This window comes from Callospermophilus lateralis, chromosome 4, assembly GCF_048772815.1.
Source record: "Callospermophilus lateralis isolate mCalLat2 chromosome 4, mCalLat2.hap1, whole genome shotgun sequence".
Taxonomy (NCBI): domain Eukaryota; kingdom Metazoa; phylum Chordata; class Mammalia; order Rodentia; family Sciuridae; genus Callospermophilus; species Callospermophilus lateralis.
Window position 1 is genome coordinate 68,617,290 of NC_135308.1, and position 14,785 is coordinate 68,632,074.

General features: G+C 34.0%; 1 protein-coding gene across 1 annotated transcript in view; it reads right to left on the reverse strand.

Moving 5' to 3' along the window:
* Parp11 (poly(ADP-ribose) polymerase family member 11) overlaps window positions 1–14,785 on the reverse strand; it is a 58,833-nt gene that overhangs the window by 16,080 nt on the left and 27,968 nt on the right. Inside the window, 6 exon segments of the mRNA XM_076852553.1 lie at window positions 168–243; window positions 666–690; window positions 692–738; window positions 3,265–3,385; window positions 4,280–4,408; window positions 6,677–6,800. Coding sequence (XP_076708668.1) covers window positions 168–243; window positions 666–690; window positions 692–738; window positions 3,265–3,385; window positions 4,280–4,405 — 395 coding nt within the window. The 5' untranslated portion in view covers window positions 4,406–4,408; window positions 6,677–6,800.

Consider the following 14,785-nt stretch of genomic DNA (forward strand, 5'->3'; position numbering starts at 1 on the left):
ATGACAGAAGATGATTGGTTATTTTATCAACAAATGAGAGACTTAATATTTAAAAAGTCATTTTAATATATAAAAAGTCATTTATTGACTCACTAAAACATTGTTAGTCTATGTGTTTCTCTATCAAATGGTAAAATACCCTTTCTGCCCCATTCTCTTTACAATACCTGAAAGCACTGATAGAAAAAGGAGCCCTTTTTATTAAGCGCTGCTTTCCAGTGGTGAGATTCATTTGCTTCATTTCTGTACACAAAGACAAAGATATTAGATAAGCCATAGAAACATACTGTGCTATAAAATGTCACGAAGATTAGTAGTCACACTACATGATGACCAGGAATCATGGAGATATGGGAGCAGCTGACAAGCAGAGTATATACTTTACCATGCATCTATACATCTTGTCATAAAGGTGCTCTTCAGGGGAGCACAGCTTCATTGCCTGACCTAAGCTCATACATAAAGATGCTAATTTTATATACTGCTCAGTATGCAGGGTCTATTCCTTTCTGTACTGTGCTTAGGTTATACCGACAATAAAATACAAGAGTTCTAAGTTTAGGAAAGTTAAGAGTACTAGAAAAAGAAAGAAATTATCATATTAAACCTTCTGTTTGGCTTATTAAATGGAAAAATATACTTTGATGAGAAAAGAGATACATTACCATTATAAAACTTGCACAACTCACAGAATTTCAAAAATTTGTATATTTCTTGCCTTCTCTTTAAATTGTATACCTAAACCAAAAAAAATAGAAAACCTGGCGAGACCCAACACATACTTATATAATCAATTCTAGTGATAAAATATTAATTAATAACTAAACGTATCATTTTCTTCTTTCATCTATATTTCAGCCTTGGCAATATTTACCAGATCCATGTCTTCATTCCCACATAAGTCTTAATTCAAAATTCTAGCCAGGTTATCTTGTCTACTTCACAGCATTTCATTCCTAAACAAAGAATTCACCCACCCAGGCAAGTGCTAGTGTAAAGTTTATCCTGGCTTTCTGTATTCTCCTGTCATCATTACAGTTCAAGGGAAAAAGAAAGATCTTCTCAGCACATAGTGCAAAACCTGTGGTGCCATCTTCTTAAACCATCTCATTTTGAGTTTACTTTTCTCAGTTTATAGAGAGAAGCTGAGTTGACTAGTAGCAGAATGGTTGGGGCTAATACCTTTGAAATAGTGTATGTTAAGTACTAATAACTATCTTTGAAGTAATATCACTATATAGAGGGTTAGGGAACTTGAGTTATTAGTATATGTAACTCGATTTGTTTGATAAAGATATTTACTTTTTGTGATACTGGAGATTGAACCCAGGAGTGTAACACTGAGCTATAACCCTAGCCCTTTTTATTTTTGTGACAGGGTCTCACTAAATTGCCCGGGTTGGCCATAAATTTGAAATCTTCCTGCCTCAGTCTCCAAAGTTGCTGGGATTATAGATACGTACCATCACACCTGGCAAGATATTTTTTGATAAACTTAATTTTCTGACAGAAAGCTTTCAAAATATGTACTTTACTAGCAAATATTCTTTTAGGATCAATGTGGCTTGCTAAATTATCTACTGAATGCTTTAATAAACCTCATCCTCTTCATGAAGCCTGAAGCCTGAAGCCTGTATATATCATTCTATTTTACTACTGCTTCAAAAAAAGTCTAGAAATGTCTACCACACACTATTTGCCTATACTGTAGCAGAAAGTCAAATGTCAGGATCCTCTAAAAAGCAGTTTATTTGCCTAATGTCACTAAAAAGAAGTTATGATTATTCAGGACTGGGAATCTAAGTTTTAACTCATGATAATGAAAAAAAAGCAAGAAAAACAATTTTGGTGAGGAAAGTAATTATTAGATATTTGTTTGCATCAACCTCTACCTGGACAAAACTCCTTCACCATTTCTAGGCATTGGCTCATCCAAAGGAATTTCAAACGTTTTAGCACCCTAACTACAGCACACTACTAACACAGTCAGAAAAATACTACTCCCAGAAATTGGGAAAGAAAAGATAGAAGACTAAGCTGTACAGCAATCAAAATGTACTTTTGTTAAGAAAGCCTCCCCATCTAGGTCTTGTTTGCCTCTAAGTAGTAAAGAGTGGATACTAGGGCTGGGGTTGTGGCTCAGCAGTAGAGCGCTCGCCTAGTACGTGCGAGGCCCTGGGATCGATCCTCAGCACCACATAAAAATATTGAGTTCAACTACAACTAAAAAATAAATATTTAAAAAAAAAGAGTGGATACCAACAACTTAAAATTTAAGGGACTTTCTAAAAATTATCGGTTCTTTTTAGTTATACATGACAGTAGAATCCTTTTTAACATAATTATAAAAGCACGAAATATATCTTATTCTAATTCAGTATCCAGTACCTCATATTCTCCTTTCCTCCCCACTCCCTGCTCCCTTCCTGCTACTGATCTTTCCGATTCCAACAGGTTTTTCATGGTTTACCTAAAAACATGACCACAAATCATAGATGAAATAAAAAGTGTGGCAGATTTCCAGATTAGCTGGTTAATCTATGGAAGGGCTAATGAAATCAGAAATGGCAGAAGGCAATTTCCATTAAAGAACTAGTTTTCTGGCCAAGACACCAAGAGAAGGATCATTCAGCTAAACTTTGGTCTTGAAACTATCATTAGCTAATTATGAATTTCTCACTTAACATATGGTTGACCTTTAAAATTAAACAGTTTCTAACTGTTTCATACTTATTTCTAGATGGATTGGATGATGAATAAAACAAGAGCTATAAGTGGTGGCATTTACCTGTAATCCTAACTATTCAGGAGGCTGAGGCAGGAGAATCACTTAAGCCCAGGGTTTGAGGCCAGCCTGGGCAACAACAAGACCTCCATCTCAAAAACAAACCAACAAACAAACAAAAAAATCTATAAAATACTATAGATCTATAAAATACTTCGTGTATTTTAGAAAACAAGTATGACATGAACTCAAAATATATGAAAATTTTCACAAGTGTATATATATATATATATATATATATATATATATATATATATATATATATATATATGCATATAAACATGCCTTTATTAAAGGCAATGTTTCTCAAGAAGATTTAAGTCTTGACTATTTATGGGGCAATTTTCATGTGCCACAAAAAATATTTACTTCGCTATTTCACTGTTTGTAAATGTAACAACTAATCCTGATCTTCAGAGCTATAGATTACTCTATCAATATACTAAAAACATAACCATTAGGGGAAAAAAAAAACATACCTGCGAAGTCTATCTTGTAGCTGAATTTGGAAGTAGTAAAAGAAATGGAGCCACAAGGGTTTGTTCTGAAGCTCTTTTCGATATCTTCACTACTAACTGAACATTGAATGTTGGTATCCGGCTTTAAGATAAATCAGAAAGTCTCATTTATCAGTTGTTCATATTAGGGGTTGGCCAGAGAAGTGATACTATGGTCATAGCAAAAGAAAATGGAAGAATGAGGGAAACTTACTAACCATCTGTTCTATCTCCCAACACACAGGGAAGATCTCAACTAAATCCTCATACTGAAAATGGTTTAAAGATGTCCAGCAAAGAAACAACAACAGGTTATGGTCCCCTTCAACACCTGGGTAAATGTTCCTTTTTACAAATTATTACATTCTTCACAAATTATTCTAATAATTACACTAACTGTACTTTCTAAGTGGTTCAAATTTTTAATCTTTAACTTTAAACAGCTTGGTGAGGAAACACACACACACACACACACAGGCTTGAGAACAGGTTCAAATCTCAGTTTAATCCTCTGTGACTCTAGACACATTGTGTTAACTTTTCTGAGTTTCACTTTTTTTGACTAGAAGACAAGAGTTTTAATATCTGCTTTAGAGTTGTTATGAGCATAAGAGAAAAAAATATGTGTACAGCACCTAACATAATACTGGCATACAAAAGGTGTTTAATGTAAACTTGCTCTGCCCTCTCTCTCTCTTTGTCTACCAAGTTAATCTTGGAACTGGCTCAGATGTCAGATATCATCCAACTCTAGTAACACTGACACTCTGAACATACTGTAAACATACTGTTTCTTCTAAATAAATTATTGTGAAAACCTGGGGGAAGAAAAGGAAAAGAACTGGGAGAATTTCTAAGTTTTCTATTATTTAAGCTATTTGATTTCCTTAGGGTTTGATTTCTTTCAAGTTTTGCATTCATGCTCATTTATACATCAGCAAGATGATGCTATAAGTGAATCAAACCCCTTCTGCTAAAATTCAAAGATGGGAGATACCTGAAACATATGCCACTTCCCACATTCTGCCAGATAAAACCAGCCCCACTGGGTATCTGATGTGTCCATGTCATCCATTTCACTATCCGTCGTTTTGGATAAGAATTCTTCTGCTTTATGAAACATCTCCTGAAAAGCCAGGAAGAAGTAAAGAAAGAAATAATTCTATTAATAAACAATGTCCTTTTGTATGGATCATTTTACTTAAAAGAATGGTATTTCAATGTCTTTCCCAGAGTGGTACTTTAAAACTGCATTCTATCTTGCAGATTGACTCTGAAGAAAAGCATTTTAAAATGTTGTATATTATTGCTTAACAAATCAGGCAAATAATCCTCATGTGAGGTGGGATATAGCAGGGTCCACTGAACCCTTTAAATAAGCCACATCAACATCTATGAGCACCTCAGGTTTTCAGTATAGCCCCAAAGTTTTTGGTTTTTTTTTTTTGTTGTTGTTTTTTTTGGATTCAGCATTCATCATTTTATTGCCATAGGAGGTGCTTAACAGTTTTTCATCTTAAGGAATGCAATCAAAACTTTTTTAAAGTTACCTCAAACAGACCTGTAAACACTAAATTTGATAGTAAAGATTTCAGAAAAATCATTTTTTCACTAATAATTCTAATCAGTTAGACTACAGTTTTTATTTAATTGGGAAAAACTGATGTTATTGTGGACTTTTCTAAATCATACTATTATATAGTATAGAGCCTTTTCCCTTTGAGGGTATTTTTATTTCTACTTGTCCAGTTATAAATGACAAAGAAATGTTATTTCTGTCATATATTTTCATTACATTTTATGACATTGCTAAATATGGTAACAGCATTTTTTAATATTTATTTTTAGTTGTACTTGGACATAATATCTTTATTTTATTTATTTATTTATTTATTTAATGTGGTGCTGGGGATCGAACCCAGGCCTCACACATGCGAGGCGATTGCTCTACCGCTGAGCCACAACCCCACTCCCACCCACCCCCAACCCCCAACGGCTTTTTTTTTTTTGAATTTTAATATTTTTTATTTTTTAGTTTTCAGTGGACACAACATCTTTGTTTGTATGTGGTGCTGAGGATCGAACCCAGGCCGCTCACATGCCAGGCGAGCGCGCTACCGTTTGAGCCACATCCCCAGCCCCGCAACAACTTTTTATAGGTTGGAAAATCTTAGAGGAGAAGTTGCAAATTTTCATCCAAAGGTCCAAAGCCCCAAAGTGCCTGATTTGTTAAACATATTTTTTTATATGTTCATATGTCTGGTCAAAAGGATCCAGACCATCACAACTACTTAAGACCAAATCCATCTGATTTTTGTTTTAAACACTCATGATTTCATCTAATGGCATGGAAAGGTATTTCTAAGATATGGTGTTGGATACAAAAGAAGGTTATAAAACTCAGAAATATTACGATCTAATTTTAATTAAAAAAGTCTTTATTTAACCACATGAAGTCATGCATATATATGTATGTGTATGTGCACACAAACATAAATATAACTTGTCCTAGTTTCTTCTAAGTGTTAAGATGATGATGATGTGATAACAGTTAACTCTTAAATTGTTCTTACTATTTGCCAAGAACTGTGAAGATAATACCTCATTTAGACCTAATAACAATCAAAGCAGAGAATTCATACCATAGGAAAATTAAGATTCAAACTGAGGCAGTCTGGCTCCAGTCCAGGGTCAAACCACCATGGTTTGACCATTACCATAGTTAACCACCATGTAATACTGCCTTATACTTCACTATAAATGATTTTATAATGTTAACCATACCAATTAACTCATGTACACATTATTATAAAAGTTTTATTAAATATTCTTGGGTGGATATTGTGATGAAGAAGAAATTACTAGAAAGGGGACAAAAAGGCTGGTCAAAAAATCTTAAATTATCTGGAATTCGGCTTTCTATCCTCATTTTATGAGAATTTATAAATTATTTAAATTTGCAAACTAAAACAGGAATGCATTCCCTTTTTAAAAATCAAAAAATTCAAAATAAAGACTTATTTGAACACCAACTCCATTCCTGGTACATTACTTTTCTTCTTCAGGCTTACCAAATGATATCAATTTACTATGTATTTTTCAGATCGGTGTGAGGGCTTTTTGTATGATCACAGATACATATGCAAACATATATAGTTATTACTGATTTGTTAAAAATTTGTTTTCCCACATCTTGAATTTTTTCTATAAATATATACTACAGGATAAACTAAAACATGTTCATCCTGTTTCTAGGAGCTGTGCAATCCAGGGTAAGTTTCCATTATTTGTCTAGGCCCCAGTTTCCTCTGACAAAGTATAAAATTCAAGGCTCCTTCCTCATTAGGTGTTGTCAGAACAATAATGATAATGTAGTAAAGTACCAATACAGTACCTGAGCTCAGTGAAGGGGGCTCGTTAGTTTTGATTTTTTATTCATGTTTGGAAACTCTCTCCAAGGAATGCTTTATGATTATTTCCTGGTTTTTATTCCTTCATGTTTTAAAGTTGATTGGCTGCTAGGAAACGAAAAACAGAAGACCCTAGGATCAAGAGCTTCAGGCTTAGAACTCACTATTTACCTTAAATATTTTAACCAAGAAATAAAGACAATGATTTAAAGTTTAAGCTCAACTATACAGTTAACTGCTTTCATGATTTTTTTTTCCAGTGATAGGGTTAGAACCCAGGAATTCTAGCATGCTAGGCAAGTGCTCCACTACTGAGCTACTCTCCCAGTTTACAATTCCTGGTTCTTCCTTCTATTCCATTCCCTCTATGGCCATTTCATCATGAGAGAAGGAGAAAAGTGAGAGTAACCTAAATGTAGTTTTTCTTCTGAAAGTAATCAGAAAATTTGGAAAGATGAGCTTTAAGCTAATAGTTAACATAAATATTTGGCTTAAGAGTTCCATCTTTTCTCTATTAGAAAAGGGAATGAAAAATAGGAAATTATCCTTTATATGGCATACGATGTAATATCAGTGTTCTGGTACATACATTATACTTATGATCTCACCTTAGCCCAGGTTACAACTGGAAGTGTTTTAACAAGTTATGTGCAATAGTGCATGCCTATAGTTCCAAATATTCAAGAAGCAGGAGGATAACTTAAGACCATGAGTTTGAGGCCAGCCTGGGCAACATAGTAAAACTTCTTCTCACACAAACAAAATAAGTAAATAAATATATTAAAAAAAATGAGTTTGAACAAAGGCCTTTCTGAACCTCCTGTTAGCCAGGCCAGGTATCTTATATTTATCTCTACTGTAGAAAAATGTACCTATAAACAGGTACCATAATATCAAACATTTGTAAAGCACTTTTCATAAAATTCTTTGTCAATTTATACTATTTCTTTCCTCCACAACCCAATCTTCAAGAGAAGTTATTATTTTCCAATTAAAAGTCAAGAAAGAAAGTAAAGCAGAGAGTAATATAATTATTTTATCTATAATCACAAATAGCAGTACCAAGAAGATTAAAGAAACACACAAGGCTTCCTAAACACTGCTTTTTTCCTAAATTAACAAGCCTTTTTCAAAGACTGATAGATACTTTATCTCTCTTCTGCCAAACTTATTTTAATTGCTTAGCTTCACAGATAGACTGGTTCCCCCCCGCCAAAAAAAAATCATTTCATAATATAAAACCTTATAATTTTCTACAATAAGTTTTCTCTCCAAATGAATGGCTATTTTGTAAAATTAGATTCAAAGAGAAATTCAGGTTTATTTAATAAATGTTAAATAATGTAACCATAATGTAATAGTGGCTCTAGTTGGAAAATATTTGTAACAAAAAGAACATATGCAAGTTATCAGTCATAGAGTAGGCATCGAATAAATGCTAAATGAATGAGTTACTTCAGTTACAATATCATATTCTGCCTGATTTCCCTGCATTTAACTGGAAGGTACTGACACTTTCTGTACAGCAGCTGTGAAGAAAAGAAAAAAAAAAAAAAGCTAATATAAATTGGCAAAGCATTTTCAGATACAAGGGGTATGCTGGTAGAATCTGTCTATAATGATATCTATTCTAAGAAGAAACTTTATTTATAAAACCTGGAAACAACCAGTCAGAATCATTGAATTGAAAAATTATGTGGAAAATTAGCTTAAAGTCAAAATGCTGGTTTGTATAAGAAAAATAATGCTGCTTTCCTGACGGACTAAAAGTTTCTGAAAAGATTTTGACAACTAAGTTTAACTTATTCTGAGAGCATACACAGACTACCTTGAGGAAATCGTAATTGGTACTAAAAAAAGACCTCGTTCGTCTCTATATAAATAAAGATCCAAAATCTGATATTAAAAGATGAAAAATGGGGTGGAATTCCCAGAATAACAAAGTAAGGAGTGCTATGGACCCCCTCTCCAGCAAATCTATTTTTAACTGGTGAAAATTATTTTGAAAAACAAACATTTGGACTCTATGGAATTGTCCTAAGGACATGTAACAAATGGAGAAATATCCACTCAAAAAAACTGGCTCAATCTCACAATAGGTGAACACCTGTGACATCTGAGTTATGTATGATTTGCACCACTCCTTCATTCCACCAGCTCTATTACCTCTGGCATATGTAATTCCTCTCCCTCCACCTCCCCAACTGTGGAAGTATTTTTTCTAAAATACTCAATTTTCAAAAAAAAAAAAAGGAGACATACAAAAAGAAAAAAAACAATGAAAATATGACCAATAAGCTGAGATAAAAGTAGCTAGAAGCTGCCCAGATGGTGGACTTAGCAAAAACTTTAAAGAAGTTATCACAAATATGTTCAAAGGATTAAGTAAAAGCATGCTTCAAGGATTAAGGGAAATGAATGATATCAATGTTTGAGCATATAGAGAATATCAATAAAGAGAAATAAATTATTAAATACTACCAAAAAAATTCTGGAGACCAAAGGCTGAATATTTTCTCTGATATGCAGGGATGCTAATTCACAATAAGGAGGGGGGCGGTAGGAAGAATAGAGATACTTTGGATTAGACAGAGGGGAGTGAAAGAAGGGGAGGGAAAAATGGGGAGAGGGATGATAGTAGAATAAATTGGACATTATTACCCTATGTGCATATATGATTACACAACTGTTATGACTCTATATCATATACAACCAGAGGAATGAGAAGCTTATACTCCATTTATGTATGCTGTGTCAAAATGTATTCTACTGTCATGTATAAGTAATCAGAACAAAAACTAACTAAATAAAAAAAATTTTTAAAAATTATGGAGTTGGGAAATACAATAGCCAATATAAAAATATCACCAAAGAGGCTCAATACTAGATTGGAGCTCTCAAAAGGAGGCGGCACACTTAAAAGACATCAATAGGTACTATGTCACATATATACAGTTATGCATTTCTTAATGACACAGATACATTCTGAGAAAGTCATTAAGTGATTTTGTAGCTGTGCAAACATCCATAGAGTATACTTACACACATCTAGATAGTATAGGTCAGTCACTTGATGTGGCCTCTTGATGCAATTAAGAAAGACACTAAACATGAGATGTTTGAGGTTGCTGCTGGTGTAATGGGGAATACTGCTTTATAGTTAACTCTTTTTATAAGTAGGAATACACTCTAAAATAATGATAAAACTATTGATAGTAAATAAATAAAACAGAAATATAGTCACTTATCAATTATTATGTACTCTACATAATTTTATTGCTATACTTTTATATTACTGCCCAAGTGAAGCAGGTTTGTTTATACCAGCATTACAACAAACACATGAGTGATGTTTTTATGCTATCATGTTATAATGGTTATAAGTAGGTGACAGGAACTTTCAGATTCATTATAATCTTATGGGTTCACTGTCATCTTTGTGGTCCACTGTTGACTAAAAATCATTATACCACATAAGACTGTAATATATACAGAAGTAACAGCATTAAAAAGGGAGAGAAGGAATGGAAGTATTATGAGTACAATTCCTATATTTTACTTAAAGTCAGTGTAAGTCTAAAGAATATTCCAATAAGTTAAGATGAAGATTTTAAGTCCTAGAGTAACCACTAAGAAAATGCTTCCAAATATTACTTTCAAATTAATAAAAAGAAATCAAAATGTTACACCAGAATATATCTATTGAATATAAAAAAGGAAATAAAGGAGAAATGGAGGAACAAATGACATAAAAATATGAAAAACCAAAAGCAAATGGCACAAGTAAATAATAATATAATGTGGAAATAAACAATAGAATTAAATGTGAGTGAATTAAACAATCTAATTCAAAGACAGAGTTCAGGTACATTTTTTAAAAAGATTCAACTAAAAGCCATCTCCAGGAATACACTTTAGATACAAAGATACAAATAGGTAGAAAATGTGGAAAGTTTATACACCATGTAAACACCAATCATAAAAGAACTACAGTGTAAGTACTGAAGTCAGACAAAATAGATTCTAAAAGAGTTACTAGAAATAAACAGTGATATCATAAAAGTGTCAATCCACCATAAATATATAACAATTATAAACAGATATATACCTAACAGAGAAACAAAACAAGTAAAACTAAAAACTGACAGAATTAAAGGAAGAAATAAACAATCTGTAAATCACAGTTGTATTATAAAGCCAACAGGAGCCCCCAGGAAAAAATGACCTGAATCTTTTCCCCTACAGGCTTCATGACTTTTCTTTAAATAATGTCATTTCAGCTGGACAGTGTCACAAGAGTCTATAGTTCTAGCTCTCGGGTGGCTGAGGCAGGGGACATCATTTGAATATAGGAGTTCAAGACCCAAGAAGAGCCTGTGCAATCTAGCAAGACGCGGTCTTGAAAAAAAAAAAAAAGTTACTTCTGATACACCAAGAACTTGAGGAAAAGAATTCATTTAGATACTATGTGTTAAAACTAATGACAAGCTCTTGCCTTGGCTTCCTACTCTTGAGAGGCTTCTTGAAAAGTCTGAGATTCTAATCTAAGATTTATTAAAAGTTCCAGTAAAGCAAATTTCAGAAGCGCCTCATAGTCAATCATTTCTTGCTGTACTTTATGAAAATAAATCTCCCATAATGAGACTAAACTTATTTTACAAATTGATCTTTCTGTGGTTATTTCTGGTAAAATTGGATTAAGGGTCTGGAGAAAGGAAAATTATGTTTCATTGTATTTATTACTATTTTCTAGTCCTGCATTTTTAATCATGATTTTCCTGCAATTTGGGTTGCATAGTGATTTCTTTCCTAGCTGTAAAACTAATATGTCAAATTTTTCTTCAAATTTTCTGACTTGGATTCATTGAAATTAAAACTGCTTATCCTAAAGCCCTACAAGTTGAGGCTGATAATAAATCTAGACTCCAGAGAAATCACTACAAACTGCATCCAGGAAAATCTCCCCTACTTCCACCACCTTGTACCACTGCAATTGAAGATGCTTCAAACTGAAAATCAAAAAATCTTTTTAGCTGACTGCCTTTCAGACTCAACCAGTTTACAGACAGCTCTAATTATTATTTTGTTTTTCTTCTGTTTCCATAAATATACCTCTTATTAAAACCATGTTTGCTTAATTTTGAGGGACTCTTACCTTTCCCTCCAAAACAGGTTGAAGACTCCAATACCCAGTTTTTTGTTTTGTTTTTTTTTTTTTTTTTGCTTTTTGACACATGAATATTTTATTTACAAGTGTTAAATCTTTTTCACAAAAGGAGGCAGAGATCTGTTCGTTTTTTACTTTGTAAACTTGGAAAACTTATTTCATTCAAACCTGTTTTGTCCTAAGGTAAAACTAGACGAATCATCTTATTACTAAGATGAAGAAGTCTATTACAAATTACATTTTGCTATTTTTCCCAGCATGAAAAACCATTTTGAATGTGAACATGTAAGAACATTCAGGCGAGTGCCTGGAACAGTAGTACAAGCTTTAACAAGACACTTTTGGACTTGAATCTCAACTTTTAAGCTTATGGGGGAATTCTATAGACTCTGGCTTTTTGATTGACCCTCTTTTAAGACTGCCCAGAAAGGAGACCTACCCCTGTTGCTAGCACAGCTGAAGCTAACCAGGAACTAAGTGTAAGCACAAAACAAAATCTCAGAGAGATGGAATTAAAAGAAGCAAAAGGTCCTCAGGGAATAGTCCAAGGAGGGCGATAGCTGGGTCAAATGGTGGTTCCATTCCCAGCTTTCCCAGGAATCTCCATACTGCTTTCCATATTGGCCGCACCAATTTGCAGTCCATAGGGATACTGCCACATCAATGATCATAGCAGCACAATTCACAATAGCTAGACTGTGGAACCAACCTAGATGCCCTTCAATAGATGAATGGATAAAAAAAATGTGGCATCTATACACAATAGAGTATTATGCAGCTCTAAAAAATGACAAAATCATGGAATTTGCAGGGAAATGGATGGCATTAGAGCAGATTATGCTAAGTGAAGCTAGCCAATCCTTAAAAAACAAATGCCAAATGTCTTCTTTGATTTAAGGAGAGCAACTAAGAACTGAACAGGGGGAAAGAGCATGAGGAAAAGATTAACATTAAACTGAGACGAGTGATGGAGGGAAAGGGAGAGAGAAGGGAAATTGCATGGAAACGGAAGGAAACCCTCATCGTTATACGAAATCACATATATGAGGTTGTGAGGGGAAAGGGGGGGGGAGGGAGAGAACAGAACAACAACAGATGAGGTAGAGAGGGACGATGGGAGGGGAGAGGAGGGGGGATAGTAGGGGATAGGAAGGACAGCAGAATACAACAGTCACTAATATGGCATTATGTAAACATTGTGAATGTGTACCTGATGTGATTCTGCAATTTGTATTTGGGGTAAAAATGGAAATGCATAACTCACTTGAATCAAATGTATGAAAGATGAAAAAAATAAAAATAAAAAAAAGAAGCAAAAGCATGAAATGAAGCTAGGAAGAGCATCTGAACCTAGCATGCTACGAACTTCTGCATGCATCCTAACTTCAAGTTCTGTGGCAAGTCTATGTGACAGATGTAAAGGAGAGCATTTGATGCTTAGGCCAATCTTTAATCCTCTTTTACATCCCACCACCTTCCACCTACTAGTAGGCAAATATCTGAATATTCTGTGGGCTTAAAACCATCTACACTGCCCTTGGGTTAGAAAACAAGATTCAATGGTAACTCCTTGAAAAACATACATTAAAGAAAATGCTAATTGCTTTTCTTCATAGATCTTGTGTCTTTTCCCCACCTCCCAAAGAGCTTGTGTTTCAAAAGGTCAGAATGTTTTGGGTTAGGAATAAGCTGCCTCCCACTCTGTTCAACACCTATACACAGTAAAATTTTACGTTACCACAAGATTTTTTTCCTTTTTGAATTTACTGAGCCACATCTCCAATCCTGTTTTGTATTTTATTTAGAGACAGGGTCTCACTGAGTTGTATAGCACCTCACTATAGTTGAGGCTGGCTTTGAACTTGAGATCCTACTGCCTCAGCCTCCCAAGCTGCTGGGATTACAGGCATGCACTACCGCTCTGGGTACCAAAAATTTTCTCAATAAAATAATTTTTTCCTTTTCTTTCCACCTCCTTCTTGAAAATGCCAAATTAAAATATCTTAGAACTGATTTCTAGAATCCTCATTCCTTTTTCATACTAGATTTGTGTTATCATTAAAAAAAAAAAAAAAAAAGCTGACAAAGCTTTTGTGGAAAGTCTAGTTGGCAGCAGAGTTGGACAACTGATGGCCACCCAGAAATTAGACCTAGAAAGGTGACTTCTTTGCATGGGTATGCTGACAAGTGTTCTATTTTGGGGGTAGCCTGAAGATCCTTGACCTAATGCAAAGCCCAAGATGTAGTTCAGAGTAGAAACAATTATAATAACCAGGGGGCTGGGGATGTGGCTCAAGTGGTAGCGCGCTCGCCTGGCATGCGTGCGGCCCGGGTTCAATCCTCAGCACCACATACAAACAAAGATGTTGTGCCCGCCGATAACTAAAAAATAAATATTAAAAATTATAATAACCAGATTGCTTGTCCAAAATAAAATGCCACTTTTAACCAACCATAGACAGGGCAATACATTAGCTGTACTAGATGTTTCCTAGAATTCATTCCAAGTAGTTTAAAGTGGCCTTTAAACTGATAACCAACCATAGACAGGGCAATACATAAGCTGTACTAGATGTTTCCCAGGATTCATTCCAAGTAGTTTAAAGTGGCCTTTAAAAACTGATAGTTTCAAATTCTATACTGTTTCTAAGAAGCAGATACTAATAGATTAAAAATAACATCTAATTAATAAACACTACCTACAATGGGGAAATTTTTGGTAAGATTTAAGCTCCTCTTAGCTTTGAAATAGTATGTAAATTTTAGCTTGACCTAAAGAAATGTTAACAATAAATTTATAACTGTCCTCTTGTGAGATCTGTAAGTCATATTACCAATATTTGTTTTATCGACTAAAAATTAGTCTTCCTTCGATATAAAAGCTCAAAGAAAGATATTTGTGCCATTAGTGTAGATGGTAGATATG